Here is a 27,010-nt window from a genome sequence, read left to right as displayed (position 1 = left end):
ACAAAGGGCAAACCACCAAAGTTGAATGCAGAAAAATCCAGTACACTGACGTACAAAGTGAACTCCTGAACTAATTTTCGAGAATCTGCTTCTGTTCACATCTAGGGAGGTACCTTGGGGGAAGAGGGTGGGTGGGGGGAGTGACTTTTGATGCCCAACAAGTCACTTCCATTTGCAATCAAGGTCCCGAGCAGGAAATCTACAGAACACTATTTCTCTTGAAATGTTCAATGATGAAGATCTGTAATTCCTGAATTCAGATGTCTGCTCAAATTCAAATCCACATAGTTCTCATGAATGTCACTTAAATGGATACACAAGGTACGTTACACCATAGTTTTTTTTCCTTCCCATTAACAGCAAGACAAGAAAGCTACTGTGTCCTCATCCTGCTAGTTTCAGCAGCCCTCACTTGCCCGAAATATGGATGGGCCTAAGAAACAGGGCAGAGAAAGCAGTTAGTAGGTTTCCCAACAGAGTGTTCAATACTATAGTTGTGCAAAACAAAACAAATACATGTATAATGTTCATTGTTAAAAGAAATGATTGAGAGGGGGGAGTGGATTGATTCCAGCAAAGATGCAGATGCAACATCATGACAAAGGAAAAAACATAGCCAAGAGCAGAAACAGAAAGCAATAGGCACTTCACAATCACCAGCTTGTTTCTAACAGCATTTTAAAACAAAAAACTAGTCAAGTTGTGAATCTTCTACCCACTCTTCCTCACTGATCTCATTCATTTATCTCATTTATAAACCTTACATTTTGGTTTTGGTAAAGTATGTTTTAAAATGTCACGAAACCATTTTCTTTAATAAGCAATGGTAAACCAACATAAGACAGAAGCTGAGAAAACAAAGATGAGGCACAGAGTTTAAAGCTCATTAATAGTGGATAAAAAGGATTACCATTGCTTCTTTTGCCGTAAGTCTAGTCTGATGATCATAACGAAGAAGCTTGTCAAGATAATCTATAGCCTGCAATGAGAACTCAAAATCAATGATCAAATGGGCAGTGAGGAACAGCCACTTGGGATTTTGAGGTGTACTTGTCACCATTGTTGGTTTCGTCTTATTCAGAAATACCATAAATACATAAATAGAGAGAGAACAATACCTCTGGTGACACTAGATGCTGATTGTCTGCATTAATAAATTTGGACCACGGCTTCCTACTGTGTCTGCAGGGGAAAGACAGATTGTATTCACCTTCAATAGCTAAGAATTTTGGCAATAAATGAGGACACACTTCTGCTAAACCTAGTTACTGAGATCAACTTAGTGACCCTATTTAGTCACAGCTCTAAGTTATTTTGTAATTGCCTTAGCCTAGTTTTATATTGGGCATAAGGGTAGAAACAAGAAAGCAAGAAGCATACCTCCCAACCATAGCCTCTAGCTGAGGATCAAGCTCTAGTTGATACTTGTGCAAATATGCATTCAACTCATCTGTCCCAAGTACCTATAACAACAATAATCTATCAAATCCATGTCAAGCAGCTATACGTAACTTTTATATAAATTGAGTGTTCACTTGCAACTAAAGTAACAACTGCATTGGTTGTTTTCAGTTGATTAACCTCCCCTCCCCCCCCCCGTCCCCCCCATTCAAAGAACAAAATTAAGGTATATAAACCCATTGGTTAGTTACTAGGCATTACCTTTGCAATTTTGACGAGCTGATCCTGATTATCATGGCCATAAAAGAAAGGTTCCTTGCGGAAAATCTACCAAAGAAAAGGTATGGTCAGGCACAAAGAAAACAGGAGGAAAAAGAAAATTGATTCCAAACAAACAAATACAAACTTCTAACAAGTTCTTTCAGATGTTTATAGTTTCCCAGGCCCACAACTGATACTTTAAAACTATAAACCAACTGACAGCTTATATTATGAATCATAAAATTTCTCACCATTCCTGCAAACATGCAGCCAAGGCTCCACATGTCCAAAGAATAGTCGTAGTCTTGCAAGTCAACTAGAAGTTCAGGGCCCTTGAAATATCTGAAGTGCAAGAAAAGAAGACCTCAGACTTGCTTCAATAGCCTTGATAGTTTATGAACCACTAACTTACAGTGCGAAACCAATTTCCCATATGCAGCTATGCTGATAAAGAGTTAGTTTGACCTAAACAATTCCTAACCTTCTCCTATAATCCCATTGATTGTTTAAGTATTCTTTAATTGGGTATGGTGAAATTGAGATGAAATTAGATGAGATTGCAATGCCTAAATGCAAACATTCAGAATTTTAGGCTCACTGTTCCAGGAAAAGGAGTAATAGAGGAAGATGTTACACGTAAAAATCAAAATTGAACAGTTGAAATGGGGAAGTGCTATTTGAATGTAGTAATAGACAAAGATGTTACAAATAAAATCAAAATCTAACAGTTGTAATTGGGAAGTGCTATAGTAAATGTTATGCGATAGCAGGATGCCTACCAAAAGTGAAAGGTAAGCTCTATAGAACAGCTATAAGACCAACAATGTTATATGAGAGTGAATGTTGAGCCATTAAAAGTTTACACATCCACAAGATAAATGTTGCAGCTAAGATAGATGAGTGATCATACAAAATTAGAGAACTGATACTCCTAGGTGTGAAACCATGGTGAGTGAAGGTGTTAAAAAAGGAAGAGGTAGACCTAAAATCACATGGAAGGAAGTTGTCTCTACAGACCTATAATTCTAGGGATCCATGCAAACTTACAGAGAGGCACAATGGAAGAAAAAAATCTATATAGGCACTACATATTAGTCGAGAATATACTAAAATGTTAGGAATCTTACTGTAGGTCCTATACTTTCTAGGAGTGGTTTAGCTTTTCAGAAGTTTGTCCCTTGAGAAAACATAGAGATTCTATAAAAACTTTATCTGTGTTTGCACAGTATGTGCAAGATATGGGTTTAAATGGAGTAACATGGACAACAAAAATCATATAACCGACCCCTACTTGTTTGGAACTGAAGGGTAGTTGTTGTATACGTAAGTGAATGATGTTCCTTTTATTACTTCTAACTTACAAAATCTATAGCAAAGTCACTTGCTTTCTGATTAAAAACTCATGACTTGTCCAGAGAACAATTTGCAAGTAGAGCATGGATCTACAGATAGAGAAGCTATACGTAGGAAGTTGTTGCTGGCAAAGAAACTATGCCAGGTCCAGCCATACTGTCGGCAGATTATCTCACCTTGAAGCCACACGAACATTATATTCCTTCCCTGGGTGGTAAAATTCAGCAAGACCCCAATCTATCAAGCGAAGCTTCCGCAGTTCATGATCTATCATAACGTTATGAGGCTTGACATCCCTATGCATTATTCCCTGTGAATGGCAATAATCTAGTGCCTGCAGGTTCATAAGAAGTATCAGTTTCCGACCTCCATAAATTGGTAAGCATGTCAAGAAATGTATACAAAGAATAGGTCCCAAAGAGTATTAAACAACTGTCACAAGAAATGCTATGATCAACTGAAGGCCTCAGCAAATTCAATAGTCATGCCAAAAACATGAGTCTTTCTTTTCTTTCAAAAAGAAGGGGAAATTAATAGAGTAAATTAAGCGACTGGAAAAGTAAATATGCAGGAACAGAACTAACTTTTCAGCATAAAGCATTTGACAAACAAGAAACGATGAGCTGAAACACAATGAGAAAGCTTGAAACGATGAGCTGATGCACAATGAGAAAGCTTGAAACGATGAGCTGATACACAATGAGAAAGCTTGGGAAGTTAAATTTATTTTCTTTTTTTCACAGAAGAAGGCAAAAGAAAGGAAACCTAGACATGTTTCTGCTCAGGTAGGCTGGTGATTTAGGCATGTAGCAAAAAGGAAGACCTAACTTCGAGATAGAAATCAACAGGATCCCATAATTAGCATCCCCATTTCCAAATAGTTCCTCTCACGTAAATCAGACAAAACAGGGAATATAATATTACTCATGAAAAAGGAAATTAAAATTTAAATAGCAATTAGCAAACAGAGGACAGAATATCCATGGCATTGGTGATTTTTTTTCCTTAACCAATTACACGATCAGAAGAATACAAGGAAGTTACTTAAGAAATCCAAATTCAGTAAAGAAAATCACATTGTTAAGAGTAACAAAGAGCACAGCCATTCATCTAGATATAAAAATCAACTTCCAATAGGCATGCAGTGAATCTAAATCATATCGTCTGATAACAAGAGACGAAGTAAACACTCAACTACGAGGTCATTTACCTTTAAAAACACATTCAGAAGCTATACTTAGACCTAATTGCAGAGGAAAGGTAATCAATTGGAATGACCAAGACAGTGAATGAGCTGACAATATCAATAAGAAAAATCTACATTTTTGTTGATGGATTTGAAATCCATGTATTGGCATGCAGGATAAGGTGAACAAATATGAGTTTTCAGTCTTAGTCATTCCCACTAACCCAAGATCATGAGACACTTTCGACAGACTCCCAATTATCTAACTATAGATGTAAGCTGAATCCAAATTAGTGCAATTTTATGGCACCAGAATCTTGGATTCCAAAATTTCCACTTGAGATGAGCCTAGGAGTTTAGGAGTTATAACTTTAATAGTTTGATCTCAAAATTTGATCGAAGTATATGAGAACATAACTCACCCAGAAATAGTGGGTGAGCATAAGAAAACTGGGGACTCCCAAAATCCTCATACTCATACAAACCTTGAAAAGCTGCAATAGAAGGAAGTTTGGAGGCAGACAAACTTTTGACCAGATAATAAGTTAAGACATGAGTTATAAGTACAACTCTATTCTTGGTTCTGAGAGAAGAAAGAAGATACAGAAAAGAAGGACCAAGAGGACAGGAAGTATATAATTGTTACCTTCCTCAAAAAAAAAAAAAAAGGAAGGTCAGGGGAGAGGGAGCATATGTACATAAAAGCCATAGTGACTGCCATCTAATGGGTTTATCATCTTACCTTGAGAAGCTCATATATGTAGTACCGTATGTCGTAATCTGTTAGCGTTGGGTACAAAACCTTGAAATCTGTGCTGTTCACGTACTCAAAAATCAAGCTTGGAGTTTTTGAATGCTGATCTCTGACGATATCAAGGAGTTTGACAATGTTTGGTCCACCACAGAGGTTTTGCAATATCTTTATCTCTCTTTTGATCTACACAACACCACTAATGTCAAGTCAAAAGCATGCATATTCTTTTTTGTTTTTTTTCCAATAGAAAGCACAATATTACAAACTAAAACTGTGTTATATAAAAAATTAAGTTAAAGAAAGGATAGGAGGAAAAAAGGTATATGAACAGTGGATACATAACACTACCAAAATGATCAAAAAATGTCATCAAGAGATGAACCTAGTACCATGTTGTTGAGGATGGCTAATTTTTTCCAGATTATGTCACAAACTGACCAATTTTAGGCATTATGCATTTCGTAGAACCGAGAACGTAACTGACAATTTTTTCCAAAGTTCCAAAAGGGAGACTTCACTAATTTCTTTGACACCCTATCAACACATGAATAGACAAGTGCGAGTAGGCATTTTAATCTATGTTGCTCGGACTCTTCAAAAGTGCCAACGGGTGCGTGTTGGATTCGCCAAAAGTAGTGTATTTTTGGAGAATCCGAGACGGGTGCGGCATCAAAAGTGAAGAGTCTGCGCAACTAAGATTTTAATGAGTTAAATACAGATTTTTCCATCAAAGCTGTCAATGTTGATGATTCTCCATAGAATTAAGACCCTTTATATGAGTTAAATACAGATTCTTCCATTAAGGCTGTTAATGTTAATGATTATCTATAGATATTAAGTCAGACAAAAATAAGTATTGAATTACGTAAGAAGTCTTCCTGCAAACTTCTTCATTTTTTTTCCTTTGAAGCAGAAAAATGAAATCTTAATTCAGCCAAAAAGAAAGAAGAAACATAGTATCTTCCTAGCAGTATGAGTTCCGTAAGTTCAACAATGCAAGGAACGTCATACCTTTTTCTTCTTAACAGGTTTCAGGATCTTGATTATGCACTTCTCGTTGCTGTTAACATTTATACCTTCAAAAACTTCACTGTATTTTCCTCTTCCAACTTTTCGAACAACCTCATAGTCATCCTGATCACTGCAATAATGAATATGACGGACACTAGTGAGGATAATACAATGTAGCTGGTGCATTAAAGTTGAGTAAGTCAAATAGGATCAAATCTGAAACCAATACTTATGAAAGATGAAACTAATTGTTGAGCCAAGGGTCAAGGCACTCTAGAAACAAGATTAACAAACTATAATCTCCCACTTTAGCAAGACAAGTTTACAATTCCCGTTAAGCAAAATGCTCTCGTTTTGACAAATGCAGCAGAACGATACAATAACAAAAACAAACTACTAATTGGTGTAAACTAAATGAAGCCTCTATAATTATCCGCTTCACTTCGGGCCATGTCATTCCAATACTCATTAATTCAACTTTCAACACTAAAGTAAGGGTTCTAAATATAACTCTTGTTCCTAGACTTACACAAGCATTGCTTAGTGTGTACCAACACGTCTAATCCTTAAACTCAACAAATTGGTAAAATAATATTTGATATTTGTCATCCATTGAATCATGTGGAAGCAAATAGAGAAGTAACAAACATATAAAGACTCGAAGCCCAACCTAATCTGAAGCCACAAAATATAGGAAACTTGCCTCAGCTCAACAAGACTAGACAGGAGTTATGAATTAACCCAATAGATATTTTCCATTGTGAAAGAGGAAAGTTTTCATTGAGTCATTCCGTTCAAGATAGCAGGAATTTGCCAAAATAGCATCTAACACTGATCACCCAATTATCTATTACACAAAAAAATAGTAATAAGAAACCCAACATTTGTTTTTGGGTTTCACCCACTCCTGGAGTGGAGTGGATGTCACAATGCTATGTAACCACCACTTTTCTTTCAGACGAAAAAAAACAAGGAAACATAACCAAGAATTATGTACTGGGATGCTGTAAGTGGATGTTACAATGCTATGTAACGCCCACTTTTCTTTCAGACGAAAAAAACAAGGAAACATAACCAAGAATTATGTTCTTGGATGCTGTAAGTCGATGTTACAATGCTATGTAACACTCACTTTTTCTTTCAGACGAAAAAAACAAGGAAACATAACCAAGAACTATTTTCTTGGATGCTGGAAGTGGATGTTATTATTTACTTAACAATCTTTTTAAAAAAAAGGTAGCAAAGAGCATCTAATTCAAGTATTTCAATCTATCATCCAGTATACAAACCCCAAAATATATAACAAAATCAAAAGCGATTAGGGTTAAATAAGGAAAAAAAATTACCCCCATTGAACAGTTAGCGATTCGTAATCCCAATATTCCCTAGGACGAAGCACATTGATATCGGTGTATACTCGAGCTTTAGACATGGTTTTATCGGAAATCAGAGACTGAAGAGTTGTTGATTAAGGTATCGGATTTCGGAAAAGGGGAAACAAAGAAGACGCAGGCTGGGTAGATGCGGAGGAGTAATTGGGCCCAGCTTCTGTTTGACGCAACCGCCAGAGCAGTAACACTACTTTACTTACAGAACGCGCACAACATTTTTAGGAAAAAGCCATAGATTGGGAAAGCTTTTTGCTCTCTCTTGTGTATGCTATTGGGACCCTTTCACTCTCTACAGGGAAATATCTTATATGGTCGGTGCCAAGTGGCTAATTTGCTTTTGTTAATATTGAAGTGTTTTTATATTATTTTCGCTAAAGGGTCAGAAACTTTTCTGATTTATCAATTAGGTCCGTCTATTTTTTAACTAACCAAAAAAAATAGAATAGGGGAAGGGTTGATATTACGGGTGTGCCTGGTATGGTATATATCATCATATCATATCATATCATATCAAAAAATTTAATATTATAATTTTGAAATTATGGTATTTGGTGGTATACATTTTAATTTTTTTTATATTCAGTACGGTATTTGATATTTAATACCGAAATATGAAATATCATATCGAAGTATATAGTTACATAAATAACATATATATTATTAAAATACTACTTAACAAATATGCAACCCAGTATTAGTATAAAGTGAATGTTTAAAAGTTAAAGTTCTGACTACTTTATTTTGATTGAAATGTATTTGAATTGTAAATAATTAACAAAATGAGTTGTTTGTACATATGATACAATTGAAGTATATTTTTAATTGTCGAAGTTATAGTACTCTATTATACTAGTATATATTAGTCGAAGTTGAATAAATTATGGTTACCGATTTACCATATTGTAAAATACTGAAATTGAACTTCAATATACCGAACCATATCGGATTAAATTGATATGGTAATGGTATAATGTTTTAAAAATCAAATACCGAAATTACGATATTGAAACTTTCAAATACCGTACCGTACCATACCATGCCCACCCCTAGTTAAGATTGAATATTTTGCTAATGGGTCGTAGCTTAGTCTATTCGAAAAATCATTTTTTTATCCGGGGTGGACCCATATAGAGCCTTTTGGGTGTTCGAGCACCTATTAACCTCGTACCGAAATATATATATATATATCTTTGTAGAAATTAAGAGCTATATGTATAAAATTAACATAGAGCACCCAATGAACAAATGATCTGACTAGTCTAATGGCTTTTGGTGGATCCTTGAGGCCTTTTTAGTGTTGTTGAGTTTGAATTTGAATCTTACTTTTAACATGTTTTTTTTAGAGCTCCCATGACCTTACAATCCTATATCCATCACTACTTCGTATCGAGGAAAGATGAGAGGATTAATTAGAAATATATCGACCCTTTACGGAATAGTTAATTAATTAAGTTATTATTATTAGCGCCGAATTTTGATATTGCGATTGTTTTAAGATTTATTCCCTTGTCCCTAACATATTGAAAATAGTTTTAATTTTTCTTCTTTACATTAAATTTAAATTGTCTTAACATTGATTATTGGGTTAAAACTATCCTTTCTTTCACCTATTTAGTCCTAATTGTCTTTTACAATTGAAAACGTTCATCCTCTTAAAAGGAATTAGTGGGGCTAAAGGTACTCAGAGATCAATTTAGATCAACTTTTTGTCACTAAAATCAAATCAATTTAATTCATTTTAAAATTATTAAAATCAAACCAATTAACGCATTTTTTTGATTTGATCAATCTTGGTTTAGTTCGTTTTTTATTTATTTTTAGAAACCTAATGTATCTCCTTCCCCACCCCCACCCCTACATTTAGAAAATATTTTTTCATTTTTTCCCACTAATATTCTGTTATTATTCTTTTATTATGGAATATGAAAAAAAAAATGTCTTTATGATTTTTACTTTAATGTCTCATAGTCATTTCTTGATCAAATGAGTTCAAATTTATGATTTTTTTAAATAGCTTAAAATACATAGTTTATTAGCCTATGAGACAAATATGATAATGGTGAAAAAGTATATAAATGATTATAAATAATTGTAAAATTAATATATTATGTGTGTATATATAATTATAAAATTATATGAATAATTTATTGTTTTAGTTTGATTTAATTTTTTTTCAATTTTTATTAATAAAATAAAATCAAATATTATTGATTTTCTAAATTTTAAAATCAAATCAATCAAATCCAAATAAATATTAATGAATTTAATATTTTTAGGTTGATTTTTTATTTAGATCAAATTTTATTAAATCGTGAACAATAAATATTTTTGTGCAAGATTTTATAATTAAATAAGTGGTTTTAATTTGTTGATCCACGTCAATATTTGGAAAACAACTTATGATATATCTTTCAAATCACTTCCATTTTCATAATCGTATTTATATCGTTTTGTGTTTGGTGCAAATTTTTCATGTTGCATTTTTAAAGATTTAATGGGTATTTCTTGGTATTTAATTTCATTAAAATTTATGTATAAATTGTTAAATATTTAACAGGTACTAAGGCGTCATTTTATAACAAATTTAAAGGACTAAAATTATAAAATGAATATTTAAGGTATCATTCTGAACATACCGTCAAACATACGCAACTATTTTTGCCAAATTCTCTTAGCTTTTTCTCTACGCTTCCCTGCTTCTGAAATTTTCACTCTGCTATCGCCAAATCCTCCATTCTTTAGAAGCGCTTAACACTTCCAGCGGAGATCGTCCGGTAAGCCCTCGCTTTCATCTTATTTATGTATAATCGGAAAAAATTTCAAGTTTTCAATTAGTTGCTCAAACTTGGGATTGACAGCGGCGAAATCAGAAATTTTCACCTTAAATTATGAATAAGTTGATGCAGGAAGAAGCATTTAAAAGGGGGGTTTGTAGTTCGAACAAGAATGGGATTTTTTGATACCAATTGATGCACAATGGTAGTCAATTAAGCATCAACTACGAAGAACAATTCTAGGAGCTTTGAACTCGAAGAACTGAGATACTAATTCAGAGCTTGCAGCTGAGATATTAGAAAGAGAATTTTAGAAGAAAGAGAAATGTATTATCATTCAATGCCTTAAACTCCAATCCTTTACATTGTATATATGGATATATTCCACAACTAAAATTCAACTGCTACACTGGCTGTTATAACAGAATAACAGAATTGTAACTAACTAATGAATCCCTCCACTAACTGACTTGTAATATCTGTAGACTTGCATCAATACCCACTACAAAAGTACAGACTTGTCCTCAAGGCTGAAAGGAAGGAAATCTATGTTGAATGTCAGACAAGTACTCCCAAGTAGCTTGAGAAGAATCAATAGTAGTTCACTTCACAAGCACTTGAACCACAGCCTTGTTGCCTCTTTTCACAAGCCTCCTGTCTAACACACCTTCAGGCATAGGGCAATATGGACTGGACAAGTGAAATACAGGTGGATGATTGATGACATATGGGACCTCATGACACTTCTTCAACTGAGAGACGTGAAATGTATGATGAATTAGGACATCAGTTGGCAAAAGTAATTTATAGGCAACCACTCCAACTTTAGCAGCAATAGGATAGGGACCAAAATACTTAGCAGCCAACTTGTTAAAGGGTCTAACAACAACTGAAACTTGCCTATAAGGTTGCAGCTTAAGGTAAACCCAATCTCCTACCTCGAAACATCTGTCAGACCTATGTCGATCAGCCAAGTCTTTCATTCTTTGTTGGGCTCTCTGAATATGAAACTTCAAAAGATGAATGATTGCTTCTCTAGCAGCCAATGATCTATCTACCATGTCAGATGAAGACTCACCTGCTAAGTAAGGAAGGTGAATGGGGGGTTTCTGACCATATAAAACTTCATAAGGAGTGCATTTGAGAGCAGTGTGATAAGTAGTATTACACCACCACTCAGCAAGCGGTAAATAACTTGACCATTCCTTAGGGCTATCAGAACAAAAACATCGCAGATAAGTTTCCAATGTCTTATTCAAAACCTCCGTTTGTCCATCTGTTTGAGGATGATAAGCAGTACTCCTCTGTAACTGAAACCCTTGTATTGTAAACAATTTGTGCCAGAATTTACTAAGGAACACAGGATCTCTATCACTTGTCAATGTAGCTGGCATGCCATGAAGTTTAAAAACATTGTCCAAGAAGCACTGTGCTACGGACTGAGCAGTATAAGGATGTTGTAGGCTCATGAAATGGCCATATTTGCTCAACCTATCAACCACCACCAAGATAACATTCTTGCCATTAGACTTAGGTAAACCCTCAATGAAGTCTAAACACACATCAGTCCATACTCCATCTGGAATAGGCAAAGGCTGCAGTAAGCCTGGATAGGCAGAAACATCATACTTGTGCCTCTGACAGACATCACATTTGTTGATGAAGTCCCTCACATCTTGACTTAGAGACTTCCAATAAAATAGAGATTGTATCCTCTTAATGGTAGCATCCATGCCAGAATGTCCACTTTGTGTAGTAGAATGCCACAATGAAATAATTGTCTTTCTCAAGTGGTAATTGGCTCCAACTACCAATCTACCCTTCCACCTAAGCTGAGCATTACACCAAGTAAAAGACTTGAAAGGCTGAACCTGTAGTTTAGTAATCAAAGTCTGCAAAGATGCATCAGTTAACCAAGTTCCCTTGATCTGCTCATATAGAGAATCATTAGGTGTCAATAAGGAGATAGCTAATAACTCAGCATTAGGCTTCCTAGATAAGGCATCAGCAACTTTGTTGTCTATACCCTTCTTATATTCAATTGAAAAGTCGAAAGCCATTAGTTTGAAAATACCAACCACCTGAAAGTTAGTGTGGAGGTTTTGTTCCAACAAATGCTTCAAAGCTTTTTGATCAGTCTTGACAATGAAGGGCCTGCCTATCAAATAGTGGGACCATTTAGTGACAGCAAATATAAGAGCCATTAGTTCCCTATCATAGACAAACATGGCTTGGTGTCTAGGAGCCAGTGATCTGCTAATATAGGCTATAAGGTGGCCTTGTTGCATTAGCACAACACCAATTTCCTTCCCACTTTCATCAGTTTCCACCACAAAAGGTTTAGAGTAATCAGGCATAGCTAACACTGGGGCAGAAATCAAGGCTTGCTTCAGTTCCTCAAATGTTGTTGTAGCATGCTCAGTCCAAGTATATCCATCCTTCTTGAGTAACTCATGTAATGGCTTACAAATGGATCCAAATCCTTGTATAAACCTTCTGTAATATCCAGCAAGTCCCAAGAACCCCCTCAACTGCTTGATATTGCCAGGAATAGGCCATTGTGCTACTGCTACAATCTTCTTGGGGTCTGTAGACACCCCCTCACCACTAATGAAGTGGCCTAGATATTCCACTTTAGGCACTCCAAAGGCACATTTAGACATTTTTGCATATAGTTGGAATCGTTGCATTAGTTCAAAGACTGCCCTCACATGTTCAATATGATCGACCATTCTTTTACTGTAAATAAGTATGTCATAAAAAAAAACTAAAACAGTTTTTCTCAGTAGTGCCTTAAAAACTCTGAAATTTTCACTCTGCTACCGCCAAATCCTCCATTCTTTAGAAGCGCTTAACACTTCCAGCGGAGATCGTCCGGTAAGCCCTCGCTTTCATCTTATTTATGTATAATCGGAAAAAATTTCATCGTAAGTTTTCAATTAGTTGCTCAAACTTGGGATTGACAGTGGCGAAATCAGAAATTTTCACCTTAAATTATGAATAAGTTGATGCAGGAAGAAGCATTTAAAAGGGGGGTTTGTAGTTCGAACAAGAATGGGATTTTTTAAGGTTCTAAACTGAGAGAAAGAAAGCCTTAGTTGATGTTGTTTTATGTTAGTATTGGTAGGTTTTTTAAGTACTTGACTCATAAATACCCTAAATTGAAGCGATGTTCTTAATACTATAGATTGCTATTTGGGAAATCATTGGAGTATTTAGGTTTTCTTATGAAAATAGTGTTAATGTTTTATTATATGTGTTCTGTTTTCTCCCCATCCATAGCAGGGGTTCTCATGGAATTTTGTGCAATTGTTATAAAGCTTATATTTCATTCAGATTCTGTCTACTTCTCTTTGCATGGCCGCCACTCCTACAGAAATTTGTTCCTAGTTGCATAGAATAATGATCATGGCATCAGAGCAAATTACTGACAGCTTAACCCTCCTTTCAATCAACACTTGCCCTAATAAAATCCACTCTTCCTCAAGTTTTTCGTTACCGGTTTCTTCATAGAGACAGATTTTTTTTGCTCTTTAATCAGCAAAACATTTAAGTGCTAAGTTAGTCTAGTAACTCCCCTATTCTTCAGTCACCCTATTCATGATCGGTGTTCTCTTACTTCTCCTAAATCAAGCCAATAATACTGGAGGGGTGTTTTTTGTCGTGAACTAGAGTAATGCCAAATAATTGGTTACTTGCAACGACTTGTTCTGGACTCTTGTAAGGTGTAATCAGTTTGTCATATTCTTGACTCTTGTAAGCTGTAATCAGTATATCACAATGCATGAGTAGGCCTGCTGAAGTGTCATATATTTTAATTCCTAAGTGTTAAGTTGTTATCAGTGTAGCTTTCTTATGGCCTAAAATTGCACATACAACAAGGTAACACAAAGAACAGTACTATCGGTAAAGCATAAACTTCTTCAACCCAGTTGTTTATCTGATGAACTTGCATATGCAATTTCTTGACCATAAACACTATGCATCCTATATTATGAGGTAAACAGACTTCCTTCATCCGAAAGGGATAACTCTTGGATATGAAATCCCCAAGCCCATATGTTATAGTTCATTCCAAATAATGGGTTTAGATTGCAATTGCTTGATTGTGGATACAGTCAGATACTAGTGGTTAGTGAACATCAGACTTGTCAATGATCACCCTTGCTCTGGGCAGGTCCTCGGTGGAGGAAGAGAGAGATAATACTTGTGGGGGGGGGGGGATTTCTTTTTTGGATAATTTGGTGATTCAACCCAAGTGTCTTAGTACAAATAGTGATGTTGTAAGTAAGTGTGTTGTTACAGGTACCTCTCAAGATGCAATTGTTGATTTATTCTAGTCATTTTTAAGCTCCATTCTTGATTCATTCCATAGTTTTTCTGGTCAACTCTGATCGAATTTTTATGACTTCTTGAACTCTGGAATTTATTTCTTCTCTCCAAAATACAATGTAAAATCTTTTAGTTGTGCATTCAGTAATTATCCATGTCCCGTTGTCATTTCTGCAAATAATCCTGATTTCATGAAGGTGGAAGCTGAGATGGTAGATTGTGTCAAAATTCTTTAAAAGTGATCAGGTTAGTTGATATATGCAGGGAGATATAAGAAAAATGGCTGAAGGGGAGCCTTGGAGCAACATTAAAAGTTGTCTGTGTGATCTATAGGTCACAGGTTCGAGCCGTGGAAGCAGTCACTAATGCTTGAATTAGGGCAGGCTGTCAGGGTGTGACCCTTTTCGATCCCTGTGTGAACACGAGATGCTTTGTGCACCAGCTGCTGCCGTGTCATGTAAAAAATGACTGGGATCTCCAGGTTGTTGTTCCTATACCTTAACCACTCAGTAATCCCATGTTTTTGATTCAACATTCGTCCTCATAGAATTCATTTCCTGTAAATTTTTAGTTTTTGGTTTCTGGAGAACAGTTGAATGCTTAGCCCATTTTGCTTAGGGATCACATATCCACACTCTGCAGCAGCAGCAATTCTTTACTGAACCTACCACACTGCATACTTCAATTAGGTAGGTATTTGTTTTTGTTTGTTGGTTTGTTTGCCTGATGTTAGAGTTTGATGTTTTTATTTTATTTTCTTCTACATTACAATGGGAGAACATTCTGAATTATCGTAGTCATTGGTCGTTGTTTTAGTTGAAAGGTGGAAGAGGATAGGAGTTAACCGATAGTTGAAGAAGTGAAAGAGGGGTAGGGAGGATCCGAGGCAACCAGCAAGACTGTTTAGTAGCTAGTATTTTTTATTGTGGTTGCATGTGGGGAAGTTATAGTTTTGCACTTAATAAAGCATAATGTACGATTTTCATTCTTGTGTAGGGAAGTAATATTCTTTATGATGCATATATTTTTCATGTTTCTTTGGGTAACTTAGGCACTTTTTTATGTTTGGACAAAATTAAGTAGCATCTAGCATAAAGGATGCCCACGATGCAGCTTCTGCTATCTTTATAGCTGGAGATTAGTGACTCGGGACTTAAGAATGTGTAGATGACAGTCATCTTATATATTTTTTTTTTTTTTTTTTGATTTGCACCGGGTGTCCGAGTCTCTTTGAGCCCCGACTAATCCCGGGGGTGCACAGGCCCTCGGCAAGGAGTTTCCCGCAAGTGCACCACGGTTAATTCAGGTTTTACCCAGTCCGATGGCCCTCAGAAATTGTTTGCACCCACTGGGTTTCGAACTTGAGACCTTGAAAGGGAGCAAACCCCAAGGCTCAAGTCAATTGCCAGCAGGCCAACCCCTGAGGGTTAACAGTCATCTTATATATTATTGTGTATCTATGGTCTCTAGTGTCTGAAGGTAGCGCTTTTTGAATATTTTTGTGCTGGATTTTATCTTATTTGGATTCCAACCCAGCAAGAATCTGAACTGGAACTGGTCCAAAAAGAATTGGTGTAGTAGTGGGCCTTGTTCATGCCTCTCTGTCTCACTGTCACCACATGGGCACTGCTTATCGAATCTTAGTTACAAGAAACCTTGTTTTTGATACTCAGCTAGTAAAAAATGCAAAATGACACTAAAATTACATTAGTTAAACACTTTGTAATCCTTTAACATAAACTAAGATGGGGTAAGTCTTATCACAAACAAAAAGAGAATACACAAAGAAGATCTGCAGCTCCTTGCTTAAATTGTTCTCTCTAGTCTCTGTGCAAGTGTAACTGAGCGATTCACTGGCTGGAGTTTGTCAGTTCAGTAGAATTTTGTCTCGGTGTCATTCATTCATTGGGAAGATTATTGTTTAGATGGACTTATAAAAAGTAACAAGTCAAAAGCTAAAAGTCATAAGTAGATGATACCCTACTTTTGACTTTTGGCTTATTTTAAAACTTTTTTTGGCCTAAAAGTAAGTGCTTATAAGCACACCTCCAAAACTTTTTTAAAATGCTTATAAATCAAAAGTACCTAAAAATAAGTTAAATCTAAACGGGCACTAAACTATCTCTTCTGACTTCTCCTAATTCAACCAAAAATAGTTCCTGATAGAGATGTATTAGTGAAAGTAATTTAATTATGTATGAAAGATCTTAAACTATATGATGTGAAATAACATTCCTGGAGGAGCCCATTGACGTCCTACACCAGCTATTCATTATTGACAATTGCCGTAGCAATCATTCGTCAGACAAATTTCAGTGGATATGCTTTCCATTTGAGACTATTCCCTAGCCAGGTATAGGGTCCAATTAATCCTTACTAGCTTTGTACTAATATTGCAATACTTGTGTTCTCCCTTCAACTGGTGGATTTAGGTTATAGAGCAGGTGCGATCACACCTACTTTGGACACGAGTGGAAACAATAATAGTTAAAGTAAGTATTTATATATCAAGAAACAAAATTTGATATCAGCTGGTTCGATATGTACCTCGATGGTTTTGTGCAGACATGGAGGGCCAAATAAAACTAGGTAAATGCCACAATAAACTTGCGCATTTCTTTACTGGTAAATAAATTTAATTTGCTAGTACCTTTATAAAGCAAGAATAAAATTGATGAAGAATGAAACAAAAAAAACAGGTATTGTCAACTCTACGGATGAGAATAGTCCCCACCCACATTGAAAATGCTACTATGTCTTTTGGCGCCATTTTCTCATCTTTCTTTGAAACTTTGTCCACAAACTAAATCCTTTTCAACTATAATTGACCCTCATCCTTCACGCAATACCTGTAATACCACCGGCATGGCATGTCTGCTATAGGGGCTACTTTCTTCCAAGGTCTATAATGGGAATTGTACCAATTCCATGATAGATAATGAGAGATGATAATACATAATGCAATTATTACGTGGCCAGATATTGTTGATTATATGCTCTTATGAGGGAAAAAATTTAACTTACAGAAGCAAAGAAAAGAGCAAAAAACATGTCTTTCTATTGTTTGCTTCATTAGGAAATAGTTTAAGGGAAAACAAATGAAAATGGTTATGGCCCGTAAAAGATTCGATCACTCATGGTGGATGACATGTTGATCTTGATAATGAACAACCCTCTACTGTAAACAATATGTCCACTTAAAAGAAGGAGCTTCTTTCCTCTGCTATGAAGAGGACCTCTGAATGGTATGCTCTATTTTTTACTTCTTTATTTTGTGCTTTCTAAAAGTAGCCTCTTCCATATATTATAGAATCATTATTCTGTTTTTCAAATTACTCGCCTAAATAATAATCTATCTTAACAGGATTTTCTCCCAAGAGATCCCAAGTGATGTAACTGTAAATGCAGGAGGAATCTCCTTTACACAGCACAAGGTGCGCTATTCTTCTCTGCTTTCATCATAACAAGTTATAACTGAACTCAGTGCATAATCCGAATTGTTGTTGGTTTTAGTTAAATTCCTAATTGGATTGAAATTATTGTCCCTTGGTCACATCTTACAACAACAATAACAAACTCAGTCTAATCCCAATATATATAGTAGGGTCTTGGGAGGGTAAGATGTACGCAGCCTTACCCCTACCTTTATGGGATAGAGATGTTGTTTCCGATTGACCCTGGGCGATCCTCCTCCTTTATTTGATGTTGGGACCGTCAATGTGAACGAGCTCACACAGGCCGAGTTATGGCCTCGGTCACACCTTGATTTTCTTCTTAGATGTTTGAATCAGTAGGTTTAATAATGTATTAACTGTGCTCCTTGCAGTTCCCATTAGTTTCAAAGAGTGGATACATAAGGAAGTTGGTCTCGGAATCCAATGAGGCTGACATTTCTACAATTGAAATCCCTGATATACCCGGTGGAGGAGAGGCATTTGAATTTGCAGCAAAGTTTTGTTATGGAATAAATTTTGAGATGAGCACAGAAAACATTGCCTTGCTGAGATGTGTGGCAGAATATCTTGAGATGACAGACTATGCAGTTGCAAATTTGGTGTGAAGAACTGAGGCCTACTTTAGTGAAGTAGCAATTAAGAGCATTGCTGGTGCAGTTACAATTTTGCATTCATCAGAAAATCTTATTCCCATTGCAGAGAAAGTAAAATTGGTGAGTCGATGCATAGACACAACTGTATAGATAGCCTGTAAGGATAACCAATTCTCCACATCAGGTAGAGCAGAAGCTGGTTTCAACGGATTGACTTCATCCATGTTTTCAAACCCGAAGCCTATAGTTGACTGGTGGTCTGAGGATTTAACCGTTCTTAGAATTGATTTTTTCCAAAGGGTTCTGATTGCAATGATGGGAAGGGGATTCAAGCAGTATGCACTTGGACCAATATTAATGCTGTATGCACAGAAGTTTCTTCGATGTTTGGTGAGGCCTTGTACTATAAAATCTTGATGAATTGGTTAAAATAAAATCTTTATGCATATAGTAATTTTTTGTTTATTACAGGAAATATTTGAAAAAAGGGTTGTTTTAGAAACCATCGTTGGTCTTCTGCCAAGGGAGAAAAATGCATTGTCCGTTAGCTTTCTGTCAATGCTGCTCCGAGCTGCAATATATCTGCAGACACGATTGCTTGCAGGCTCGACTTGGAGAAGAGGATGGCATTGCAGCTTGGACAGGCTGTATTGGATGATCTGTTAATTCCTTCATATTCCTTCACAGGGGACACTTTGTTTGATGTTGAAACCATGCAGCGTATTATGATGAATTTCCTTGACCATGATATGGAGGAAAATCGATTGGGAGATGAAGAGTCTAATGAGTCTTATTCATTAAGAGGCATGGAGCGGGTTGGGAAACTTATGGAAAATTACCTTGCTGAAATAGCTTCTGACCGTAATCTATCCATCACAAGCTTCATTAATCTTGCTGAAGTCATTCCAGAGCAAGAAAGAATCACTGAAGATGGGATGTACAGGGCCATTGACATTTATTTTAAGGTATGCGCAATGAAATTACCTGATTAGTTCTAAGTTTATTTTTGCATATTTACGCATACAAGCAACATTTTCATTGATTTAGAATTTTAGGCCATGTTTAGTAATGGAAAAAAACTTTTGGTCCTGACTGCTACATGGTAATTGCTATGCTAAATTTAATAATCTTGATTCAGATAATTTCCTTAACAGCGCACCTTCTGGTGCTAGCATGATAGTATCCCTTTATTAGGGAAATGCATCTGAACCTAAGCTTTTGATGTTCTAGTAGACTATGTAAAGGGATATTTATACGCTTCTATGTTCTCTGATCACTGGAGTTATGGGCCTAATTCAGACTGATGAACTTTTTGGGAATATACTAAATCGGACAATATGTCATCAATGAAAAACCGGTCATCTTTACAATCTCAACTCTCCAAAGACACAATTTGCAGGCATTGCACGACCAGCCTTATGATTTTGTCCGAATCACCCATGTCTTGTATCCCTTTATCCTACAACAATCTTAGCTCCCCAAAGATCACGGGCCATCTCTTCTGCCTGCAGAGGATTCTCTCTACAATATGGCGGCGGTTTGTTTTGTCCTGTATGTTGCAGTCTTTGTTGTGCATGTGCTTATACTTGAGGTCTTTCTCTATCATTTCAAATTAGAATGTTAACTAGGGAGAAATAACTCCTAAAGAGTTGGCATGCCTATACTTATTTTATTAAGTTCTATGCACCGCAATGTAAAAACTTTCCTAATCTTTGTATAAGCATGGTATATAAGAATTTGGCATGCCTATACACATGGTATTGAGTATAAAAACTAGTCTTAGTTCTATGCACTGAGTGCCACTGACGGATGTTATGAAACTGAAATCCATTCATGTATTTCATATAGGGTATCTCATCCTAAAGAAGACGCTTGTATATGTGCTCAAAGATGTGCAACCTGCACCTCCCTGTTACTCTTTCTAAAGATGAGGGTGGACTCAATACGTTTTTTAGTGCAGAAGCTCCAAATCTTATTCCTGCTGAGTTACATAATAACAAGATATTAACCATGTAGCCCATTTGACGACCTTCACACATCATGTTGTCAGTACAACAAATATATTCTTGAGCAATGAGTTGAACTTGATCAGAAGGTTTAAGCTTGTTAAAATACAGAATAAAAAGCGCGGAACTCTTAAACCAAGCTAACATGATCTTCTTATTGTTGAATTGTGTGACCGTCTTAGTTCTTAAGTAAAAACTTGAACTACTAGAGAGTACATGAACACACTTTTATTTGCTTAATTATGTCTTTGACACATCAATTAATATATGGAGACGTGTTTAATATGTTTTTGTTATTGCAATTTGAAGGCACATCCAGCTCTAAGCGACATGGAAAGGAAAAAGGTTTGCGGTGTTATGGACTGTCAAAAGCTCTCTCGAGAAGCTTGTGCTCATGCTGCTCAGAATGATAGGCTCCCTGTTCAGACAGTTGTGCAAGTACTTTACTATGAGCAGCAACTTCTTCGCAATGTCATGGACGGGAGCCATCTTGTAGCAACCAATCCTCCTGTTCTTGTCCCTTCCAAAATGAATCATCAGTTCTCTACTGACCCAATTTCAGACGAGGTCTCGAGTCTAAAACGAGAAAATCAGGAGCTGAAATTTGAGCTGTTGAAAATGAAGACGAGGTTGATGGAAATTGAAAAACCGAATTCAAACAGATAAGTTACAAGCAGCCCTTTGGTCATCACTCATCCATCTGCTGGTAAACCTCCTTTGCCAAGTAAATCTAACTTCATGAGCTCAGTCTCGAAAAAGCTCGGAAGATTTATTCGAGCTGATGGACTCACGCAAGGCAAAACTCGAAATAAGCCACGCGAAGATAGACGTCATTCCATATCATGATTTGAGCTAGCTATATTTGTATTATTGTCTAAATATGGTACGTACTGGATTCAAAATATAGTTTTAAATTTAATCATGCAAGTTTATATGGTAATTGGTAAAGTATATATTATGTCGTGCTTTAATCCAGAAATATTTTCCATGTGCATTATCTATGAAAGATTTGTCATTTTCCAGTGTCCAGAATCAAGAAACGTGGGCATGATCGAAATCAAGATTAGATTTGGTTTAATCTGTATGGAAAATGGGGGTTAACTAATGACTGACAAACAACAGCTTAATATTTAGATTATGCTGAAGATTTTAGGAGAAGTTGGTATACACAAGGCTTTCAGGATCCAACATTAGTACGGATTATGGATTAATTTAATTCAAATGCTGAATATTTTCTGCTGAAAGTACTATTTATTGTGTTTCAGTAGTAGCTCAAATTATCATAAGCTTTTTGGATGGAGGCGAAATTCATGATCTAAAGTCAGTGAGTTCAACATTCACATCTTAAATTTATTTCCATACGTACACATTATTCTAGCTGAAAGCTATGGGCGTAATTTATCTCTCAGAACTTCCCTTAAATCGGTTTGTGCGTTAAAACTGAAAACGCATGGCGGAGTAGAGGATTGAATAATGGTTGAGCCGAAATTTTCATCAAAGGGAGAGGAGTTAATATATAAAAATATAGATATAATGAAAAAGTCAAAATAAAATAAAATCAAAATATCATAGATATACATGTATAAAGATACATCTTGAGTATGGAGAAAATTATATTGGGATCGCCACCCTCGAATGGGTCATGTAGTGCACGATTTGGATTTAGTCAGAGATCTAATGCGGTCTCCGGACACGGGTTAAAAACCAAAAAATAAAAAGTAAATATTTCAAAGGTTATTTTCTTAACTCTTTAAGATGCAACATGATTAATTATTATTTTTTCCATGAGTATTGAATAACCAGATCCACATTATCAGTTGTTGTTTAATTCTTATAAATAACAATATTTAATATACATCTATGAAGATTTTTTTTTTAAAAAAAAGAGTAAAAGAAGGAAATAGAAAGCTACGGTAGTACTACTATAGATGAATTTTAGATGTAATTTTTGAGGGGCTAGAGAAGCTTGCATTTCATTGTTTGCATCGTATGGCCTTTTCTGAGAGCTCTTCAAATTTAAATTTAGTCCACTAAGCTAACAGGGAACATAATTTAAAGAGTGATCACTTGTGAAAAGGCCTCAATGGCATTCACTCTTCATTAACAATTACTAAGATTAACTCTTTTGTTATAATTCTGTCCATTTCATTTTGTATGTCTTAATTTCACTTGACACGATATTTAATAAAAAAATAAAAAACCTTCAAAAGTTGAAATTTTAAATATATCATAATGTTTGTGTGACTATAAAACTTTTGATACTTTTAATCATAAACATGTCGTAATATTTATATGACTATAAAAACTTGTCATTATAAAAGAAATATCCTATTTGTTTTTCAAACAGACTAAAGAAAATGTAACGAAAAATAATATAAACGATGTATATAATTTTTGGGGGCTAAACTTTTCCTAGGCCTAAAGCAAATGGGTTTACTTGCTTGGCCCTGGAGCGGGCCTTGTCTCGGACAAAGGTAGCTCCGCCCCTGGAGTAAGACGTACGCGTGGGTACGTGTAATTAGACAAGGAACTGAGAAGCCAAATGATTAATCCTTTTTTCATCATGACAATAAAACAAAGTGTATGCTTTTGAAATAACAGATGCTTCGTTAACTTTTGAGATCAGAAGAAAAAAAAGAAAAAAAGTGATTATCCCGCCAGTATATATTATTGCATAGAGAAGCTTTTATTTATTTGGATTGGGAATCTAATGTTCATTTGGTGGCAGACAAAACTATAGCAATTCCTACTCAAACTGTTGGTAGGAGTAGCTTCCATGTGGTTGGTGGAAAACGACTTACAATTAATTACTCACAATTTTTTTTAATTAAGAATCATCTTATTCGTTTCTTTCTTTTTTTCCCATCACATCCCATTTAAGTGGAAATAATTAACAATTTAAGTCTGTTTAGATCAGATTCCTTAAATATATTATCACAAATCTAGCTAGCTCTTAACCCTTTTTATGTTTGTTAAATGGACATCCAAGTTGGAGATTATGTCATAGATGAAGAGCTTTTAATTATTAGTACAATGAACCTAATTAAATAATTGATCATCATTCATCAATATTTATTTATTTCTTTAAGAACTTGGATTATTCCTTTTGCTGGGGTTTTCTATTCTATTTAGACACAAAAGCCTATTCGATTTGATTCATCGAAAGGGATTAGTTGATAATTCTCAAGTTTAAAAAGTACTTTAAAATGTTAAATTTTCTTTTCTAAATAAATAGTTACTCTTTGAAAGAAATGTCGAAACTAATAATGAGTAATTAGTATATCATGTTAAAATGACTCAAAATCCTTTTGAAGTTTCTTCTTCATCAACTTATTACACGTTGTTAACTAATTTTATCTTATTATTAGTCAAATACAATCAAATCTTGGAGATAATATCATAAATGGTCATTCAACTATAAACTCTTTTCTTAGAAGGTCACTCAACTTTGATTTTTAACTCAAAAGTCACGATGTTTTCTTCAAAATTTTAACCTCAATGAAGCTTGGTCAAACAAACCAACAAGGTACCGGTATATATGAATTTAAAAAAGAAAGAGACTCAATTCTCTTGTAGGGCAAACAAATACACAGATTGTAGATATTTTTTGTGAGCTAATAAGTACAGACAACTGGACAATTATATACATATCCAAATCAACTTTATTTGGCTCTGGAATCCCAAAAATACCGTTAGCAAATTAAGCAAAGAGATTAGAATATTAATAGAGTACTATAACTGGAGAAATTAAACAAAAGATCATACTAAAATTTCACACAAATTAAATTACACAAGTAGTCGATCGGTAGGATGAAAGTCTAAAATCTTATCACATCCGATCGACTAATATAATTAATTAATCATCAGCATCATAATTTAATTTAATAATACATCTGGCCTCTTTCTTTGTTTTTTTTCACGTCATATTCAAACTCAAAACTTGAAAAAGCCAAGGAGGATTATTCAACGAATCTTGTGATCTATATTGGTCTTGATCAACATTTTGATTACTTTGTGATGTTCTTCCACCAATCTGGAAATTATTCGAAACGGGTAATTTCTCCTCAAGTCCCCATTTACTACCTTCAGTATTCCTGACTAAATTTGTTGTAATATGCTTAATTTGGCTAGAAGCAGATCCTGTTGAATTAGATGAAGAAAAACTTGGTGAAGAAGAATCAAAATGAGCTGTTTTTCTCCTTCGACGAACGTTGTAACTTGATAGCCCTAAAGTTAATTCCAATTCATCTTCACCAGCTGATTCTGCAATGTGTTCTTCATCTGTATTTGGCCTTATTTCCAAGTCAATACATTGACGAGCAGTTATCTTTTTGTTTGAATCTAAATGGTTGACCACTACTTGATGATGATCTTGTTGAGGCCGATTAGTACTACTTGACATATTTTTCATCAGTAATTTCTGTGTTTGATATAGACGATGAAGTTCGTACACCTGACAAAACAAACACATGTCGTCGTTATAACTAATTAGTAATATATATATATAAAATCTAGATTCAGAATGAACATAAAATAAATTTACCTGTTCTCTGAAGATCTCTTCATGCTTTAACATCGCCATCTTCATGTATTCCTTATCGTATGGATTGATAAGCTTCTCCATTTTTAAAACCGAAAAAATAAAACCGATGTTTGACTCAATATATCTCCGGAATTGGGAATGTATATTAGTACCTAAAAGAAGCAGAAATCAAGTAAGTTTTTTTTATTGAATAAAGAAATAGTAGCCATTTAATTGTTGTAATAATAATACAAAAGAAGTTGATAGACGTTACGTTAATCTAAGAAAATATCAAGCTTCCCAATTTTTGATGACTGAAGGAGATTAACGCAGTACCCCTATTTTGGCATGTGTGATTTTGTTTGTTTTTATTGTTCGTTCTTTTCCATACAAATTACTGTCAATTTGGGCCACACCAATAATAATAATAATACTAGCATTATATATCACTATCATAACAACAGTAGTAATATTCTTGTAAAATCAAGTTAATTCATATATCCTAAGAAAAATACAGATATTTTTCGACAAATTATACTATTCTCTTTTACCAGTTCTATGTTATAAGTAAGTGCCACATGCTTCTCACTACTTTTTTTTTGTTAATACGTTTTCGATATTTTAGTTTTCATTTGATAGGTAATTAGAAAGCATATAATTCCATTCCGTGTATCAATTGCTAGCTATTAATTAATAACCAGATGAAATATTTTTGATAATTTTCGTAGTCGATGGACGTTAAGCATGCAACCGCGCGTGTTCATGTAAATTAAGTTAATAACTCGTAACAATAAACTTAGATTATATCAAAGAAAGAAAGAACAAGAAAAACTACATGTTTTCTATGATGGAATTGAGTGTCTTTACCTGTAACGTTGTACTTTATTGATCGAATAGAAGAACTTTGAGGAGTTTACAAACCAAACTTGGAGACTTTTAGGCTTTTTTTGTTTGAGGGAGTTTATTAACATCCCACTTTTAATTTTGCCTCTAGTATATACTGCCAAAGTGAGCACCCCCAAGGATATATATATAAAAAATTTAAAAGAGGAAAGAATAAAATAGCATTATTAGGACTGATGAGGAAGAATTTAAGATTCTCATTTATCACACAGAAATCAAAGCAAATGTTGTTGTATTTTTGGAGTTTGATAGAAAAAAAAAGGTGAAACAGGTATGTAGGGGGGGGGGGGGGGACTAGGGAGGAAGCATGCCAAGCAAATCCAGTCCCTTAGCCAATGTGATTTGAGTTTTGTGAAAGAGATGCCCCAGACAAATCCAGCAGTGCACATCATATTTAAACATTTTCTAATCACGATAACATATTTTTTAATTTTATAATATATAGTTGTACTCTCATATAATGCAGGGGAGAAGAATAATATATACTTCTATATTGTAAGTGGATCACACCACAAAGGGGGTGGGGTGGATTAAATGCAATCATCAATATAACAGCTTCATTAGGAAGGAATCACATGCACTACATTACTAGTACTAGAATACAATATAATCTTATTATGTTGTGTACATGTACACAATGTGGAATAGGAAGTGAGGTTGTTCCTTCCTTAATTAGAGATTTTAGATTTGAGTTTTGAATATAAAAAATACTTTGATAGAGAGTATTTTTTATTCCCCTAATAGGATCCTATGTGGCACTTGAATCTAAATATAATCAGAAAAAAATACAAATATAGTTGTCTCAACCTTTGCCTGTTATATACTTGTAAATATAGTACTAAATATATTGTGGTATATCTGATATTGTCCCCAATCTCCATCCATTCTTGTGGGCAGAGAAAAATAGGTGTCATCACCTGGCCCCGCCGACAATAGATCTGATCCTGGCCGTACGTTTTTGTGGGTACCCTTTCGTATACTCCAAAAGTTTATCAACATTTTACCCACATCATGCTACACCTCAATTATTGTTCACAATACCATCCAATATTATTAATTTATATATTA

The 27,010-nt window shown here is 35.0% G+C and overlaps 2 protein-coding genes and 1 pseudogene across 2 annotated transcripts; 1 reads left to right on the top strand and 2 right to left on the bottom strand.

The window, feature by feature from the left end:
- Positions 1–205: 205 nt before the first annotated feature.
- On the bottom strand, positions 206–7,658 carry LOC125822939 (casein kinase II subunit alpha-2). Its single transcript, XM_049502400.1, has 10 exons — positions 7,313–7,658; positions 5,967–6,096; positions 4,944–5,138; positions 3,192–3,349; positions 1,914–2,004; positions 1,663–1,728; positions 1,381–1,463; positions 1,119–1,182; positions 911–979; positions 206–433 (listed from the first exon to the last, which is right to left on the bottom strand). Exons 1-10 carry the CDS (start codon positions 7,396–7,398, stop codon positions 374–376), a joined length of 1,002 nt encoding a protein of 333 aa, XP_049358357.1. The 5' UTR covers positions 7,399–7,658; the 3' UTR covers positions 206–373.
- Positions 7,659–17,652: 9,994 nt separating this feature from the next.
- Positions 17,653–21,423, top strand: LOC125822926 (BTB/POZ domain-containing protein SR1IP1-like; annotated as a pseudogene).
- A 2,841-nt stretch (positions 21,424–24,264) lies between these two features.
- Positions 24,265–26,378, bottom strand: LOC125822952 (uncharacterized). Its single transcript, XM_049502412.1, has 3 exons — positions 25,907–26,378; positions 25,061–25,212; positions 24,265–24,970 (listed from the first exon to the last, which is right to left on the bottom strand). The coding sequence occupies exons 2-3, from the start codon at positions 25,139–25,141 to the stop codon at positions 24,434–24,436; spliced, it is 618 nt and encodes a 205-aa protein (XP_049358369.1). The 5' UTR covers positions 25,142–25,212; positions 25,907–26,378; the 3' UTR covers positions 24,265–24,433.
- Between the last annotated feature and the right edge of the window lie 632 nt (positions 26,379–27,010).

This window comes from Solanum verrucosum, unplaced genomic scaffold (genome assembly GCF_900185275.1).
Source record: "Solanum verrucosum unplaced genomic scaffold, falcon-dt-bn FXZP01000103.1, whole genome shotgun sequence".
Taxonomy (NCBI): domain Eukaryota; kingdom Viridiplantae; phylum Streptophyta; class Magnoliopsida; order Solanales; family Solanaceae; genus Solanum; species Solanum verrucosum.
Note: the sequence above shows the minus strand (reverse complement) of the source record. Positions and strands in the feature narration are given on the sequence as shown.

Coding starts and splice junctions, on each gene's coding strand:
- LOC125822939 (XM_049502400.1), bottom strand. CDS start 7,398: ATGTCTAAAGCTCGAGTATACACCGATATCAATGTGCTTCGTCCTAGG. Junction 5,139..5,966: donor AACCTGTTAAGAAGAAAAAG/GTATGACGTTCC, acceptor GGTGTTGTGTAG/ATCAAAAGAGAGATAAAGAT. Junction 1,464..1,662: donor AGCTCGTCAAAATTGCAAAG/GTAATGCCTAGT, acceptor TTGTTGTTATAG/GTACTTGGGACAGATGAGTT.
- LOC125822952 (XM_049502412.1), bottom strand. CDS start 25,141: ATGGAGAAGCTTATCAATCCATACGATAAGGAATACATGAAGATGGCG. Junction 24,971..25,060: donor AAGAGATCTTCAGAGAACAG/GTAAATTTATTT, acceptor TTGTTTTGTCAG/GTGTACGAACTTCATCGTCT.